Below are 17,979 nucleotides of genomic sequence, written 5' to 3'. Positions count from 1 at the left end.
CAAGGGAGTCAACCCAGTTACGTACGACCATAGAAGACCAAACATCCCTAACATAAGAGCACAAAAGAAATAAATGGTCTTGAGATTCGGGAAAAGAATTACATAGGGCACAAATAGGAGAGATGTCAATATTCCGAGAAACCAAAATTTGTCTAGTAGGAAGATTGTTTAGGAGAATTTGCCACAAAAATATCATAATTTTGGGAGGGATATCTAAATTCCAAATCCAACGAAATTCCCATTTAAGGGGTAAGATAGAAGGAGAATGAGCTAACCAAGCTGCCGATTTAATCAAGAATTGACCATCCTTTGAAAGTCCCCAACAAGGTTCATGTGGAATAGAGGAGGAAGGAAGCGGAATACCTCAAATGAGGTGAACAAGATCATGAGGGAGACAAGATTGTAAGAGGGAAACATTCCATGAATTGTCATCATTGATAAACATATCAACGGTAATATCAATGTTGGAAATAGTATCCGGGTCCAAATCCAATAAAGCTATAATGTTAGTGTCAGCACACCAAAATGTCTACCTAGAAGAGGATAGAAGAACCATTGTCAATCTTCCAACGGAGTCCTCTAATCAAGAGTGGTCGTGTTTGTAGTATTTTCTTCCAAATCCAAGAGTCTCTAGACGGAGAACGGTAAGTTAAAAAATGAGATTGTCTGAGATATTTAGCTGTAACTGATTGAACCCACAAGTTAGTAGGATCAATAAGTATTTTCCATCCTAACTTAGCCAAGAAAGCATAATTAACAGCAGCAGATTTACGCAAGCCTAAACCCCCTTGACTTTTAGGTTGACAAATAGCGTCCCAAGCAACCATAGGTATACCAGTCTTAGACGGAGATTGCTTCCAAAAGAAATCACGATTAATTTTGTCTAGTGAAGAGGTAACAGAAGAAGGTAAACGAGCTGTAGTCATGGCATAGGAGGGGATAGCCTCAAGATGACTTTGAATTAAAACCACCTTTCCAGCTTTGGAAACCAAATTTGAGACCCAAGAATTCAATTTCTGATCAGCTTTTGCAATAAGATGCTGAAAATTATCTTTAGTATAACGGGAAGAGCTAAAGAAAATAAAATAGGATATAACTTAAGAGAGCGGTTATTAAATTAACCGATCTCTTTAAGACTTTAATTAAAAACTATCAAAGAGGCCGGTCATTGCATTTTTAAAGCTAGTTTCACGCTCAGTAGCAGTATCAAAGGGACCGGTCTATTTGATTTTTTTGGGCTGGTGATGCACGTGCACCACTGTACACAAAAGTTAAACGTGTTAGCTATTGAGAGATAAAGTAGTACTAAATACTCCTAATTATATTTTAAATTAATTTCATACTAGATCCTAATTATATTTTAAATTAATTTCATACTAGATTGTGTAAAGAATGATGATTGCATAAAAGAACTTGATAAATCAAAAGTAATTAAACACACTCCATCTGTGACTATAGCTTTGGACTATCCTAAATTCCCAAAAACACACTCCGAAGAAGTTTTCACCTTTGTCCCATCCTACAAAGACTATTAGCTGACCCCTGACCCTTTATAATCATTCCCAAAGTTTTTATTTTTAGAAAAAAAAGAAAAAAAAAAAGTAAAGGAAAAATTGTAATCGGCCCAGTCCTCAATTTTTTTTTTTTTTATTCCTTTACTTTTTTTTCTTTTTTTTTTATAATGGGTTTTTTTGTCTAGTCCGATTCAAACTCGGAATAAAATCCACATCAAATTGGACCATTTTTTTAAGGAAAAATTGTAAATAATAATCTCAATTTTATCTGATTTTCTTTTAATAATTCCAACTTTGGATTATTTTGTAATAATCCCAACTTTGGGGGTGCATCAATATAAGGTAATGATTAATTTAAGCATATATCACTGTGCTTCCTTAATAAGTATCCCGTGAATTAACTTTAATATAGGCAAATATGTTGCATACATTAAAAAAAAAATTAGTGAGTGTGACATATGACGCTCTTCATTTGCACAAAGTCTTATATGTGGCTAGCCACATGGTGTGATCACTTCATATAATAAGGGGTTAAGGTGATGAGCAAATGAGGTTACCTTAACGCGTATATATATATATATATATATATATATATATATATATATATATATAGGTTACTTAAATGAGAAATAGGGCTTACTCTCTTAAACAAGTGAAATTATTCTTTCATTTTTTTAAAACAAAAGAATAGGGGTTACTCGAATGAACAAATGGAGTTAATTACTTAGGGCTTGTTCACATTTACTTAATTTCAGTTCAGTTCAGTTCAGTTCAGCTCCAGTCACTTCAGTTTAGTTCAGTTTCAATCAGTTCAGTTCAGTTCCTAATTTCCCTCTCTCATAAAATATTAATTTCAGCTCAATTCAATTCAGTTTAGCTCCAATCAGTTCAGTTCAGTTCAGTTCAAATTAGCTTAGTTCAGTAAATGTGAACATGTCCTTATTTTTAAATTACTTGAATTCACTCATACAAATAAATGAATATTACTCTTATAAATAATTGAAGTTATTCATACATATAAATGAATATTACTCTTATAAATTAATGTGACCACACCATGTGGCTAGCTACATACAACATTTACCCTTGTGTTATCACTAAATAAATATACAAATCTTATACGTTATCCTAAAATTATTCTTGTAGGTTGTTAAATATTCCGCATACAATTTTTGAGTAAAATAAAACCTATTAGAATTTAGAATCATCTATAATTTTAAAAATTCCTACAAAATTAAACCCAAGATTTAAAAAAGTCACGAGTATAACCATGGACTTCCTAAGTGAATCGATAATTCACGATTAACACTTGACTTATCCAAGAGGTCACACTAATCATACCTTAATAATAATCTTTCCTCACATTTTTATTCCAATCCATTAAATTAATAAAAGTCCAACCACCCTTATCAGAAACGGCAACTTTCATGGACCCAACAAAATTACAACCGTTGATCTATGGCGGGCGCTCAATCTCAGCCGTTAGTATTATTTTTATTCCACCAAATACCGCGTCACTTTTCCCCTTCTACCGCGCGTTTCCTATCTCCTTTCCTCGCACCTGCTTAGCGCTAACAACTTGACTGCTCCCCCTTTCTTACAATACTTGCCCGTTTCGTCAGGATATTATACATATACATTTGTCAATATACAATTTTGATTATTAATAATTTTACTGTATGGTTTATTAATTATAATTAACAAATTTGTATAAAACTATAAAAATACATTGAGATTAATCCAACAGTATTGTTACAAGTTTATATATTACGGAAAATGATATACATAGGTGTTAAGGGCTATATATAAGAAACTAAAAAGGAAAAAATTAAGAAAAAATTAATATTAATTACACTGATTTGCGCGTGATTTTGTGATGACTTCCAACTTAATTCCATTGTATCAACTACTCCGTGTATTTTATGCTTATATATATAGGTTAGTAATGACTACATATTTCATTACCAATATATTATTACCAATACATAAATATAATTGATATTAATTAAAATATCCGTATTAATTATCATATCATCACATTAATTACAATAATGTATTTTGCGTAATTGCGTGCACCTGTCTACACCATATGTCCGTGGTAAAAAATAAAGAGTAATTTCTATAACACTAACCAAATCACCTTTATAGCACACATTTATGTGTAAGAAATATCCACATATTAATTTATTTTGTAACAGTTAAATATAAACTACTACCTCTGTTATTTGTTATGTGCAACTTTAGGGTATTATTTGTGAGGTATAAAATGTTCAAAAGTTACACATAACATTTAACGGAGGTTGTATAAAAGTAGTACAATAATGTAAAAACGACGAGTGCCATTATTGGCAAAAAGTTGGGTAAAAACAAAAACGTGAGGGAGGAAGTATTTAATTAGTAGCATCATCAGACTTGGTCTTTCTTCAACTTCAACGTTATATATATATCACTTACTTCCACCCCACCAAAACTTAGACTATTCTTCAATCTCATCATCATCATCATTTTAACTATTTTTTTCAAATTTTTTTTAGAACATTTGAATTTGATCATCATATCATAAGCGATGTCGGAATTTCCGATGGCGGCGGCAGCTGGAGGTGGCGGTCAATTTCCTGAATTTCCGGCAGTTTATACTCATGGAGGACAGTTTATACAGTACAATATTTTTGGTAACTTGTTTGAAGTTACTGCTAAGTATCGCCCTCCGATCATGCCTATTGGCCGAGGGGCTTACGGTATTGTCTGGTAATATTCATTTTCCTTTTTGTTATCTTGTTCGGAATTAGTTGTCACGTTGATATAATAGTGTCGGTTGTTTGGTGATCGATATTTTTTTCTTATGTTTTTTTTTTTGTGGTTTGTGTTGGGCAGTTCGGTTTTGAATACAGAGACAAAAGAGATGGTTGCATTGAAGAAGATTGCAAATGCTTTTGATAATTACATGGATGCTAAGCGTACTCTTCGTGAGATCAAAATCCTCCGCCATTTTGATCACGAAAATGTCTGTTCTTTGTCTTTTTTCATTTATTTATTCATTTTTATTTGATCATGGATGCGACTTTTTCAAAAAAATTAATGTTCGCGAAAATAACCCATATATGAGTTGTCTCAAATAACATACAAGTCAAAAAAAAAAATGTTACTCCATTTATTATTATTAGTTGGTTTTAGTATTAAAATCGCTAATTATATGTACTTTGTATGCGGAAAAGTTATTAAAATCACTTATTTTGTATAGTTCATTCTGTACAAACCCGGGTATAGCTAAGAATTTGTGTATGATTTTTTCTTTAACAAAATTTTAATAACTTTAATTTATGGAATTGGGTTACATGACAGTCGAATGACTTGTAAAATTTGCTGGATTATAAATTTAATACGAGTAAAAGTTTTACTTGATTAGCATACTTTTATTTAAAGTTGACTTTGGAGTATAAGAAAAAGGTTTAAAGTTCAAACTTGGCAAGAAAAGTTGGATAATTCTATAGAAATTTTTTTATTTTCTATAGAAATTTTTTTATTTTTTTTTTAAAAGGCAACTAATAGTTGTTACTGCTTGCTTGAATCAGATCATAGTATTAAGAGATGTTATACCTCCTCCTGTACGAAGAGAATTCACAGATGTATATGTCGCGACTGAGCTTATGGATACTGATCTTCATCAGATAATTAGATCACACCAAAGTTTATCAGAGGAGCATTGTCAGGTATAATACTCTTCTACTTTTGCACGAAAACAAAAATTCATGTGTATTTACAAATCTTTATCATTATAGTGCTAATGGGTTGCTAGCAAAGTTACAAAGTGGTCATATCATGCTCTACTTCTATAAGGCAATGTGAATCACATAGACGTGATAGGGGTTGCTCGTTATGATCATTATATGTTGTACGATGTATAAAATTTCATACCAAAAAGTATAAACCAAGGATGATAGTTGTTGAATATTGACACTTATGACTGGTTGAGTACCTTAGAAGTACTTTAGGAGTTAGGACATTATGTGAATGTGTGTTTTGAAGCTTTATCCTTAGGCTTTGTGATAAAACAGACAATCACATTATCTAACAGTAATGCGAACTTGTTTCAGAATTGATTCATTTAGTAGTCATATGTTTTGTTTTGGAACTTCACTCATCACAATGTACCATATATGCTTGCAGTACTTCTTGTACCAGATTCTTCGAGGGCTTAAGTACATCCATTCTGCTAATGTCATTCATAGAGATCTGAAGCCAAGCAATCTATTGATAAATGCAAATTGTGATCTTAAGATATGTGATTTTGGTCTTGCACGGCCAACCTCAGAAAATGAACACATGACTGAATATGTTGTCACTAGATGGTACAGAGCACCTGAGCTTTTGCTCAATTCTTCTGATTACACTGCTTCAATTGATTTGTGGTCTGTGGGCTGCATATTCATGGAGCTCATGAACAGAAAGCCTTTGTTTCCTGGCAGGGACCATGTCCACCAAATGCGACTGTTGACAGAGGTGAGATTTTCTGAGACAAACTAGAATCAGTCCATTTTACTCGAAAAGATTGATTCCTTGCTGTCAATATTATGTCATTTTTCCTCAACTAAACAAATTGATTCACATTGTTTTAACCTTTCACAATTGAGAATGTGATGTAATTTTAGTAGAAAATCTTCTATAACAACACATTACTACTCTCTTTTTTAAGTATCGTGGAAAGTTAAATCATATTGTTAACTAGGTATGAATATGTGACATTATTTCAGACACATCCCAATATATACTATATATATGTCACTGTCATTTTTGGAAGGACAGAGTATATGAATGCAATATGAAATAGGTTGTATACATGATGTGATCCGCTGTTTCCTTCCATATGGATTAAAGATGCATTGATTGTTTTCACTTTGCAGTGATCATTAGACTTTACGACTTGCTCACACACTAGTTGACTTTAATCGGTGTAATATTGCCAATGTTAACTTGAGTACTGATCCAAGTTTCCTCTTCTTTTCAGCTTCTTGGGACACCTACTGAAGCTGATCTAGGTTTTCTTCATAATGAAGATGCAAGAAGATACATACGACAATTGCCACCACAACCTCGTCAGCAGTTAAGACAACTTTTCCCCCATGTTAATCCTTTAGCAATTGATCTTATCGAGAGGATGCTGACATTTGATCCCACAAGGAGAATTACTGGTAAGTTCTTGTCACTTGGGAAATTGCATTCTTGAAAGAAATGGTCTTTTCCACCATATGTTGAAACCTTGCTTTATTATATACTCGACATAGCTTGATGATTGTTAGTCATTTGGTATTCAACTCTGTAGCAACACCAAAATCTTCGTTTATTGACTTACAGGCACGTGTATAGGGTAATGAAACAAAGAAACTGAGATCTCAGACAATCACATTTATTAGGAGACTTCTCTGATGCTCTTCATTACCTATTATGGTTTTCAGTATGACTAATTTTTTTACTTTTTACTCATGCAGTTGAAGAAGCATTAGCACATCCTTACCTTGCTAGATTACATGATATCGCGGATGAACCTGTATGCCAAGAGCCATTCTCATTTGATTTTGAGAACCAAGCCTTAACCGAAGAACAGATGAAGGACATGATCCATCAAGAAGCTTTAGCACTCAACCCGGGATACATATAGCATGTGCCTCTGAGAATCAACTCTTCTCTTGGGTTATATCATATCATTGCTAATTGACACCTGCAGTAGTGCAGTATGATGGCTTATTATTTTTCTGGTACAGTGATATGTTTGAATTCTTTTATTTAGGCATATGATATGTAATATAAACATTTAATTTTTTATATCAGCTTCAGTAGTTCTGATTGTTCAGACTATGTTTGAATTCTTTTATTTAGTCAATGTACCTTTGCTTTTGTTATAACTTGTAAGTTCATCAATAATGGCATTATATATGTTATTTGATTGGCAGCTTATGCTATACAAAATACAAGGTACTAAATTCAGTTTTTTATCACAAAAAAAGATAGTACTAAATTCAGTTTATTTCTTATATATTCACTTTTCCTAGATATTTCAAGTCATTTATTCATATACTTTTTACTTTTTTTTTTTTTTTTTTTTTTTTTGACAGGCATTTATTCATATATTTTAAAAGAAGTACATTATGGCCTTGTTTGGCAAATGGCTGTTGACGGTTGGCTGTTGGCTGGTTCACTTGGCTTGTTTAACCAGCTGAAATGTTTGGCTGTTTATAATGGCTTTTGAAATTGGTTGTTTAAACTGGATGTTTATAAAAGTGTTTGGTAAATTAATTGTTGGTTGTTGGCTGTTTATTAGATAATTTGTGGGCCAACAAGCCAACAAGCCAACAAAAAAGCTACTCAAAGCAGCTTTTTTATTTTGGCTTAAAAGCCAACTTTTTCACTGACAAAAAAGCCATCTTTTTCGCTGACTAAAAAGCCAATTACCAAACACATTTTTTGGCTGTTTGACCACCTAAAAAAGCCAAAAGCTAACCAAAAAGCCATTAAAAAGCCAATTACCAAACATGGCCTATATGTTTTATATACTCAACTGCTATTTGTCGCTCCCATTTTACCAGGTAACGCTCCCTTTTTGACTTGAATGGACCACTATGCCCTTTATGCAATTTGTGTTATAAAAAGGACCTTGTTCCCCATTTGGACATAATACATGAAACGGTCCCCTCACTTCACTACATTGCTGTCCCGAGCCTCCCAAAATCGGTCCCCACGACCTTGCAACCAAATCGGTCCCCTCGACCACCTAAATTTTATATTTTAAAAAATCGTGAAATTTTCCGACGGGTCTTGGGTCATGGACGGCGAGTGGAACATACGTACGCCGGAAAATGCGTCGGATCATTCTGTAAGTTTTTTTTTTTCGGCAATTAGGATATCGGCCTAAAATTTCCGGATGTCCTTGGTACATCCGCCTAAAATTTCCGGATGTACCATGGAACATCCGAAAATTTCAAGCGGAAGTTGGGATCCACCTGAAAATTCCGGATGTTCTATGGTACATCCGGAAATTTTAGGCGGATGTACCAAGGGACATCCGGAAATTTTAGGCGGATGTTCCTGTTCATATTTAATTTTTTTTTAAATGTTAATTACGTTTATTTAATTTTTTTTTTTATGTTAATTAAGTTTTTTTTTTTATGTTTTTTTTTCGTGGTCTTGTGATTATTGTTGTGATTTAGTATTTGATAATCAATGTAATTTTTTTGTTGTTATTATTATTATTATTATTATTATTATTATTATTATTATTATTATTATTTATTGATTAATGTTGTGGTCTTATAAATTGTTTTGTAGTTGTTGGTTTAATTTTTTATTATCATTAATATTGTTATTGTTTTGTATTTGTTGTTATTATTATTAGTATTGTTATTATTATTATTAGTATTGTTTTTATTATTATTATTATTGTTTTTATTATTATTATTTTGACATAAACCGTGTTTTGTTTAATTTGTATAGGATATGGAATCTGAGGAAGACGATGACTGTGTGAATTATAGTGGGAATTTTGTCACCGATACGTTTTTTCCTACATTTGACGATGTAGTTACATGGGCTGATGGTGTTTCCATAAAATTGAGATTTATATTGGTGAAATCGTCTTATAACAAAACCAGAGATGGTCGGTCGTATCGGTATTTGCAATGTGATCGGTCACGAAGGAGCAACCCGAGAGATTTGGAGAACGCGATACGGAAGGACGCCAAAACCAAAGCTAATGGTTGTCCATTCTACATCAAGATATATTATGATGTCAGCACCGAAAGTTGGAAGATCATTGCGAAAAATGATCACACCGGGACACATAACCACCTAATGATTGTGTACCCAGAGGGTCACCGTAAAGTGAGCGGATTGAGTCCGGGTGCAAAACAGGTTGTGCGGGACATGACAAAGTCCAAGGTTGCTCCCCGTAACATCATGTCCACTATTGCCGAGCAATTTCCTGATGATCATCCAAACATCCGACACATTTACAATTGCCGAAATGACTTCGGGATGGAGATGTCCGAAGGAAGAGGAGTTGTTCAGCAATTTCTTCATCTGGCGAGAGAGAGTAAATACATTTACTGGGTCACGAACGATGATCACAACGTTTTTCAACATGCATTTATGGTGCACCCGATCATGGTCAACATACTCCGCACATACCCACATGTCATAGGTATGGATTCTACTTACAAGACCAATCGATATAACATGCCTTTCTTTGAGATAGTAGGCGTGACACCGACAAACCAGAATTTTCTAGTTGGATATGTTTTCATGCGCGACGAGTGCACAGCTAGCTATCGGTGGGTGTTGCAGAGATTAAGGGAGTTGATTGGGTTTGATAAAGAGCCATCTGTATTTATTTCAAACCGTGATCTTGGGCTATGTGCGGCTTTGAGAGAAGTCTTTCCAGGGACGTCACATTTACTCTGTCTATGGCACATCAACAGAGATGTGGAGGCTAAGGTGACGAAGATGTTTGGAAACAAGACGGTTGGTGTCAGTTTTAGAGCTGGGAGATGGTTCAAAATCGTGAATGCAACAACACAGGGGGGAGTATGATCGTGCTCTAGCTGCCATGCAATTGAGGTGGGGAAAATATCCGGAAGTGATTCAGTATGTTCAGAGAACATGGCTTTGTCATAAGGAGAAATTTGTGAAATTTTGGACGAACCAAGTTCTTCACTTTGGTAACACCACCAACTGCAGAGTTGAGAGCAAACATTCAGCAGTGAAAACTTGGTTTGAATCATCCACAGGTTAGTTGTATTATTTTATTAGTTGTTCTCGTTGTTACGTAATTGTAATTGTATTAATTGTAATTGTATTAGAATTTACTAATTAGAATCATTGGCAGGTGCTTTGGATACCGTATGGGCCCGAGTCCATAGTCATATCGGTAATCGCATCATACAAATTCGTAATGACTTGGAGGCATCAAGGTCTAAAATTGGTCAGATGTACAGACAGTTGCCACTCTCACGTATAAATGGCAAAGTGTCTCAACATTGCTTGAAAGTTCTGGATAAGGAGACGAAAAGGATGCGGGATTTGAGTTACCAACTTGCTACTACCCATGCATCACAGTGTTACCGCTGAGGGCACGCAACGGGGTTCGGTCACCGACTCGAGAGTTTGTGATTGCTACAGTTGGTGGATCACATTTCATCCGTCTTGACCTTGTACCTGATTCACCACTCCCGCCGATCGCCGGTTGGTGGACGGAACACCTCGAGGATAGTGTCAATGGATGGGATCAAGCATATCAATTGAGAAGGGACATGTGGGATGCATTAGTTAGGTAGTTTGTAATGTACATTCACTAACTTTGAACATTTGTAAGAAAATTAGAATTATGAAATTAATTTTAAATGTATTTGCTATTAATCTAACATGATATGCAACAAAACATCAGATATAAAAAAAAAATAAGTGTCCAGTTTATACATTACATTTAAAAACAAAAAATAAAAATAAGTTCATAACATAATTAAAACCACTAACAGAACATCTAATCAAAATAATCTAAAGTCCCATTTTTGACTTCCAATCAAATACAAGCTGCTCAGTCATTGTTCGAGTCTCACTCGACATTTCAGGATACTCAGCAAGTGCTCTTTGGTGAATCTCCATGGACCGACCCATCCACTGCAAATCAAACAGTAACATATTATAAACACAAAAATTCATATAAGTCATTGTTAATATAATAATAAGCATAAATACTTACGTAATCAGTGTTAGTCCGCTCAGGCAGGTTGCTTGTAACTCCTGCACCTGGAGATACTTGCGGGTGAGAAAACCTGTACAGCCACTGCATGTAACCAGGCGCAACCGAAGGAGCTGCAGCACTAAGCCTGGTGAAGGCACCTAAAACTACACTCTGAGATACCCCAGGGATAAACCGCTTCCACATCACATCTGTCATCTCAGTCAGGAAGTCTACCCGATACATCTTCAAGTTAGTCGGCCTCTTGGCCTTCTTTGGCCTGATGATCTCGCGGGGAATGCCTTGCACGAAACCAAGCTGGCGCACCACTCTATCAGGCATGTACGACTCAATGATGTTACGGTACTGGATGCAGCCAATGAATAAAGTGGGGGGCACTCGTAATGCAGGATCAGCTCCGTACGTTAGCCAGTTCACCTCACGGTCAGTAAGCGCATCAATTCTAGTACGAAAAGCTAACAGGCGCTCCAGGTTCTTGCTAGGACATCCAGCTCCAACATCCCAAGCAGACGCACGAGGCATTTGAAGGTCCCGGGTCAAGGTACCCTGCTGTGGCCGAAAGCACGGAAAGTACTTGTAAATCCATGCTTGGAGAAGCGTGAGACAACCAGCAATCGAATCAGCACCTTTCCGTGATGCCGTGCCCAGTTGTCGATACAAGTAGGCCAGTGCAGCTGTTCCCCAAGCATACTCGTTAATAGGGACATCCACGTAACATAGCTCGTGGAGGAAGGAAGGATGCGTACGGTTACCACTCTTGTCTACAAACAGTGTACCTCCAAGCACTAACCACAAGTATCCATCAAGCTGATCACTAAACTCCTGGTCAACCGCCAATGTCGACTCAAAAATCTTATCAGTCAACACCCCACTACCCTGCCAAATGGTCTTTCTGCCGCAAATATCAGACAGATCATCTGGAGTCATATCCATGGTGATCGAGCACGCGTCCCGTAACACGTCCGTGCTAGGAGTAGTGGTCACCATATTGCCTGCGACCCGTAACCCAAGTATGTTGTACACGTCGTGCATCAAGATCGTAATCTCCCCAAATGGCATGTGAAAGGTGTTCGTATCTGGCTGCCACCTCTCAAAAAAAGCAGAAATCAACGGCCAATCAAGTCTCTTAAACATCAGGCCGGACAAGTGAGACAACCAACTAGCATCAATCGCCACGAGGTCCTCCACAGATTGACGACCTCGCCAAGTGAACAAGTCAGAACATAACTTTGTCCTACTCAAACAGCGCAAAACACTACGCTCCTGCTCCATCTAGATATACCGTGCCACGTGACCGCCAAAACTAGGGATAACTGACCCATCCTCAGGCCCACCCGGCACCGGTTCCTGCACTAACCATGCCTCTGCAGAGCTGGAAGTAGGCTGACTCGATCCACTACTAACAAATCTCCCAAACTGACCCCTATATACCATATGGAAATCCTGAGGGTCCTGTTCTTCATCTCGGTCATCAGCATGACTAGCCGAACATTCGTCTTCCTCGTCAGATATGGGTGCTCCAATTGCAGAGTACAAGGGTCGACTACTACCAGACTGTTGGTCTCCCGACCAACCACTAGTAGACCCGTATTGCTTATGCTCGGGCTGAAGCGGTGCATATCGAGATGTCTGTCTCCTAACAAACGCATTCAGACGTCGTGATATTGCATGTCGAGCACCAGAACCCTTGATCTACATAAAATAAGAAAATAATCCGATTAATAATAATAATAATAATAATAATAATAATAATAATAATAATAATAATAATAATAATAATAATAATAATAATAATAATAACAACAACAAATAAACTTAACAACAACAACAATAACCATAATAAAAATAACAACAACAACAACAACAAATACAAATTAACAACAACAATAATCATAATAATAATAACAACAACAACAACAACAACAACAACAACAACAAATACAAATTAACAACAACAACAATAACCATAATCACAATAATAATAACACAAAACCATATTATTAATAATTAAAATCAACAAAACCATATTATTAACGGGCAAAAAAAAAACAAAAAAAAAAAAAATTGGAACTTCCGCCCAAAAATTCCGGAAGTTCCATGGAGGATCCGCCTGGAATTTCCGGATCCTCCATGGAACATCCGGAATTTCTGGGCGGATGTCACTTCCGCCTAAAAATTCCGGATGTTCCATGGAGGATCCGGAAATTCCAGGCGGATCCTCCATGGAACTTCCGGAATTTTTTGGGCGGAAGTTCCTAGATCTGTAATTAAAAAAAAAAAAATTACCTCGTCGCCACCGTCGCCGCCGCCTCCGTCGCTGCCACCAGCGCCGCCGAAGCTCCTCCCTCCGAAATTCAGCCTAACCCGCCTCGAATCACCCATTTTTTTTGTGTTTTTGATGATTGTTGTTTTTTTAAAAAATGAAGAAAAATTTTTGAATTTTTTTTTAAAAAATTTTTAGAGTGTTTTAGAGAGTAAGAGAGTTAGAGAGAGAAGTAAGAAAGTGAGAAATGTTGGTCGGGAAGGAAAAAACCGTATTTATATATTAGGGGTAAAATTGGAATTTCAAAACAAAAAGGGAGTGTTACCCGGTAAAATGGGAGCGACGAATAACAACACCCTTTATATATCCTTTTTATGAAGACGATTTGACAAATTACCCTCTAGGTTATTTGTTTTATAGTTTTAATCTTCTATATCCCTATCTTATAAAAAGTAGAAAATAACTCTTAGGAATAGTGTGCTACCAACTATACCCTAAAAAATATGTACAAAAATGTATATTTACTTTTTTTTACCCTCATTAATATGTTTACTTTCATTAATATATTTAATTGGGTTTTTTTCATTAAACATACCATCAATTAATACAATTTTTTTTAACAAAAACTTGTAATGCCTTTTTTTTAAATAAAAAAATTATAATGTTTTGTACTTCATATGTATTATTGTTATTTAAAAAGGAAAAAAAATTGTATGTTCGAAGACTTTGTTAATTACCACGAGATGATTTATTTTTACTCCTTCGTGGTTGCTTTTCTTATTTACAATTTTGTTGTCCTTTAATTATTACAAATATTGTTAAGTTTTATTAGCTTTTTAATTGTACAATATTTGATGGCACACACATAAACAACGTGGAATTTAAATGACATTCATATTAAATAATGATATTTGAGCAGATGTTATCAAGAGGTAAAAATAACTTTAAAATCCTAAAATCGATGATAGAAAAAAATGTATTTAAATATGGAGAGAATTTAAGAAGAAAAATATAACTAAGTAGTTATTGTTTTAGTATTAGATACGTACAGATATAGATATTAGATGGTCGTAGAACATTGAACTTACATTATTAAGTTTGTAGCTACAATGAACATTTCACATATTATTACTCCGTATGACAAAAAAATTATTTGAAGAAAGAAACGTTAAGTATTATTGAATCATGCAAATCAATTAAGAGTTCTAAACTAGCTTAAGATATGAAGGGATGCAAATCAATTAATTGTTATTTAATAATAATTTCGAAATAACACTATCAAACTTTTGAGGGTTTTAAAAAATAATTATCATTACAGATTTTGGTGGCTTTTATTATATTTCTACAAAACCACTATATAGGCACATAAACCAAATAGTACGTATTAAAACTACCAGATCTACCACCCAAACCAAAGGTGTAACTACGCGCTAATACAACTTCTATGCAACAACTAACTCTTTCGCGCGCGTAGAATACCCTAGTAGAGTTAAATGAGAATAATTAAAAGCAAAAGGATTTTATATACATATTTTTCATACTAAACTAGTGTGTCACCTGGGCGATGCCCCGGGTAACTGCTTCGATTTTGTTTTTTTAGTGAGCAAATGGTTTGCCCAATTCAGAAGTAAATCAAAGTAGAACTTGCAATTCATCAAGACAATCATGGCACTATTGCCATACTTTACATTAATCCAGAATAGTCAATACGACTATACATTAACCACCACAGTAGGGAAAATAAATCTCACATCAAAATCACAATTTTAAGAAAGAATAAAAACCTCAAGACACATAGATCAATACTCGATCAACATTGTAATACATGCATCAAAGGTTAATCATAGGAGACCTATTCACACCACAGGAAGAAGTTCAGCTTTGGAATAGAAGATAAAATAAATTATTCATCTATGAAGTAATATAATGGAAAATTTGTCAGAAAAAACCTTTTAAATGCCTCATTTTGCAAGAAAAAACCTTTTAAAGCATTCTTTGTTAAAAAAAACCACCACGATCACTTTTTTTGTTGAATGAAACCTGAGCCCTCTTTTTCGGCATTGACTAACACTTTCAGGCGTTGACTCACTTCTTTTCCTACTTGCAGCCCACATTTACGTTTTTTCCCTCATTCTTTCACCAACAAAAACAAATTTTCAGAAATTCAACAATAGGGCAACAATTTCACAATTCCAAACAAAATTTTCAGCAATACAAACCAATTTTCATGTATTATTTAACCCATCACAACTCAAAATCATCAAACAACCAACAACAATTAGGTTAATTATGTTTGTTTTATGTCGATTTTTGGTGATAAAACCTAACAATTTATACGCAAATTCAGCAAATGAAGAACATAACTGGGTTTGTACAACACTACGAAATTGGGGAAACGTTGTTTTGCGTCCAAGCGCCGTCTTCCTTCGTCAAATGAGTTCGCTTACTTGTCTACAAACAACCCCAGTTTTTCTGGGCGAATTTCAAGTATAAAACTAATTACTTAATACTTACCTCAAGTTATTGTTGAAGTTTTTTATGGCAAGTTGAGAGAGAGATAGAAAAACCCAATTTGATGTGATAGTGTTGTAGAGCATTCATGGAGAAAAGGAGAGAGAGAATAGAGAGGAAATACATTGGAGGGAAAATAAAGGGAATAAGTAATAGGGGGAGTGCAATTATCAAAACAAGTGGCAGCAAGTAGTAAAAGAAATGAGTCAACGCCTGAAAGTGTTAGTCAATGCCTGAAAAGAGGGCCCAAGTTTCATTCAACAAAAAAAGTGATCGTGGTTGTTTTTTTTAATAAAGAATGCTTTAAAAAGGTTTTTCTTGCAAAAGAGGCATTTAAAAGGTTTTTTCTGACAAATTTTCCTATAATCTATTCTTCTATCTTAGTACTCCATTACTTAACAAATACATTGCTACAAAAATAGATACACCAAAAATTAAAATATTTGAAGATTGAAAACTGCTATTCAAAAATAAATTGACATACCAATAAGCTTTCATGACTTCCACAATGACTATAAGAACCCTAAGGCTCAATTTTGCACCAATACCGAAAAAAAGGAAAATTTATCAAAAATAATACAAATTTTAAGCGGTTCGCCAAAAACAAGTCAAACTTTTGATTATTTCTAAATAATACAAACTATGTAGGGTATCCGCTTAAAATAAGTCATGATCGGTTATGAACCTGATTAATAGGTTATATGGGACACATGTCATTATATTAATGGTTTAACAATTTAATTTAATTTTTTTATGTTTTTAATTTTAAAAGATTATTATTATATTTATTTATTTTTAAATAAACCAATCCCCACGCACCAGCCACCGCTGCCACCTCTATCTCGCCCTCCAGCGCCGGCCGCGCCTAATCCCGCCTCCGGGCGCCGACCCCCTATACTTTGCCTCTTCCCCCTCACCACTAGGGCTGGCAAAACCTGACCCGACCCTGTAGACACCCATTTGTGTCTCCCCAAACCCAAAACCAGTAATGAGTTCCTTTCACGTCGAATCATAATCGAATGAAACGAAAGTGTGGAAAGGTCTAGTGTTGCGGAAAGTTTTAATTCTTTTCTCTTTTCTCTGTTTTTGAAAAGTTTATTTTAAGAAAACAGCCAATCCAGTTTGGTTGGTCCATGATATGGGTCCAATAGTGGTGTAGTTGGATGGGGCTTGCAAAGACCTTTCCAACGATATATTATAAGCCCAATTCCGATGAATATTGAGGAAGTTATGGCCAATTTACTAAACTGGGCCCGGTTTGAGCTGTAAGTACGGCCTAATGATCTAGGGGAGGGCCTAATATAATTTAACATTCCTAATGCAATTAGGAATGGTTTTAGTCTTCTAGAACATTCTAGAAGGTTCTTTTTCATTCCTAATTCAATTAGGACTCTTTAGAGTTTTAATTAAGATCAAATAGCATTTTCGATGGAATTATATTATTTTATCTTCCAGTACTGGAAATTTATCAGATTTTCGAAAACGCGTGGAAAACCACTTTGGCGTCCATCCCCAGGCCTTGGCGCCTGGAACCAGGCTTGGCGCCAGACGCTAGCCATTGGCGCCTGGCGCTAGCCACTGGTGCCTGGCGCCAGTTAGCCAGGGTTGGCGCCAATGTGTTTCTGCGATCTTCAGACTCTGTTTTGTTAAATTATCTTTTTTGGATGATTTTCTCTATAAATATCGTATCAAAAACTTCGTTTTCATAATCAATTACCATTCATTAATTCTCTTCATTCATCATCTACATCTATCATTCACCAACTCTCATCAAGATTTTCTTGATTATTCTCTAGTATTCTTTTCTAAACTTTGCTTTTTAATACAAAATTCCGCATTCGCAAGATCTAGAAACACCTATCCATATTCGAAGTTGCCTTCGCCCTAGACGTGAAAGGTTTTAATTTCTGAGGGTTTGGTCCCAAATCTCTATTTCAATTATT

General features: G+C 35.2%; 4 protein-coding genes across 4 annotated transcripts; 3 read left to right on the top strand and 1 right to left on the bottom strand.

Moving 5' to 3' along the window:
• The first annotated feature begins 3,935 nt into the window (after nt 1-3,935).
• On the top strand, nt 3,936-7,455 carry LOC110701605 (mitogen-activated protein kinase 3-like). Its single transcript, XM_021879237.1, has 6 exons — nt 3,936-4,262; nt 4,389-4,518; nt 5,087-5,224; nt 5,682-6,014; nt 6,520-6,703; nt 7,001-7,455. The coding sequence occupies exons 1-6, from the start codon at nt 4,081-4,083 to the stop codon at nt 7,168-7,170; spliced, it is 1,137 nt and encodes a 378-aa protein (XP_021734929.1). The 5' UTR covers nt 3,936-4,080; the 3' UTR covers nt 7,171-7,455.
• A 1,498-nt stretch (nt 7,456-8,953) lies between these two features.
• Nucleotides 8,954-10,905, top strand: LOC110701604. The gene is made up of 2 exons (XM_021879236.1): nt 8,954-10,291; nt 10,390-10,905. Exons 1-2 carry the CDS (start codon nt 10,069-10,071, stop codon nt 10,629-10,631), a joined length of 465 nt encoding a protein of 154 aa, XP_021734928.1. The 5' UTR covers nt 8,954-10,068; the 3' UTR covers nt 10,632-10,905.
• Nucleotides 9,003-9,997, top strand: LOC110701546 (protein FAR1-RELATED SEQUENCE 5-like). Its single transcript, XM_021879180.1, has 2 exons — nt 9,003-9,887; nt 9,983-9,997. Exons 1-2 carry the CDS (start codon nt 9,003-9,005, stop codon nt 9,995-9,997), a joined length of 900 nt encoding a protein of 299 aa, XP_021734872.1.
• A 152-nt stretch (nt 10,906-11,057) lies between the features above and the next one.
• Nucleotides 11,058-12,534, bottom strand: LOC110701545 (protein MAINTENANCE OF MERISTEMS-like). The gene is made up of 2 exons (XM_021879179.1): nt 11,263-12,534; nt 11,058-11,180 (listed from the first exon to the last, which is right to left on the bottom strand). Exons 1-2 carry the CDS (start codon nt 12,532-12,534, stop codon nt 11,058-11,060), a joined length of 1,395 nt encoding a protein of 464 aa, XP_021734871.1.
• Between the last annotated feature and the right edge of the window lie 5,445 nt (nt 12,535-17,979).

The sequence above is a fragment of the Chenopodium quinoa genome, unplaced genomic scaffold (genome assembly GCF_001683475.1).
Source record: "Chenopodium quinoa cultivar QQ74 unplaced genomic scaffold, ASM168347v1, whole genome shotgun sequence".
Taxonomy (NCBI): Eukaryota; Viridiplantae; Streptophyta; class Magnoliopsida; order Caryophyllales; family Amaranthaceae; genus Chenopodium; species Chenopodium quinoa.
Note: the sequence above shows the minus strand (reverse complement) of the source record. Positions and strands in the feature narration are given on the sequence as shown.

Excerpts from the sequence above, each read along its gene's own strand:
- LOC110701545 (XM_021879179.1), bottom strand. The coding sequence starts at position 12,534 with ATGGAGCAGGAGCGTAGTGTTTTGCGCTGTTTGAGTAGGACAAAGTTA. Across the intron at positions 11,181-11,262 it reads AGCGGACTAACACTGATTAC|TGGATGGGTCGGTCCATGGA; the intron begins GTAAGTATTTAT and ends TTTGATTTGCAG.
- LOC110701605 (XM_021879237.1), top strand. The coding sequence starts at position 4,081 with ATGTCGGAATTTCCGATGGCGGCGGCAGCTGGAGGTGGCGGTCAATTT. Across the intron at positions 4,519-5,086 it reads GCCATTTTGATCACGAAAAT|ATCATAGTATTAAGAGATGT; the intron begins GTCTGTTCTTTG and ends TGCTTGAATCAG. Across the intron at positions 6,704-7,000 it reads TCCCACAAGGAGAATTACTG|TTGAAGAAGCATTAGCACAT; the intron begins GTAAGTTCTTGT and ends TTACTCATGCAG.
- LOC110701604 (XM_021879236.1), top strand. The coding sequence starts at position 10,069 with ATGCAACAACACAGGGGGGAGTATGATCGTGCTCTAGCTGCCATGCAA. Across the intron at positions 10,292-10,389 it reads TTGGTTTGAATCATCCACAG|GTGCTTTGGATACCGTATGG; the intron begins GTTAGTTGTATT and ends AATCATTGGCAG.
- LOC110701546 (XM_021879180.1), top strand. The coding sequence starts at position 9,003 with ATGGAATCTGAGGAAGACGATGACTGTGTGAATTATAGTGGGAATTTT.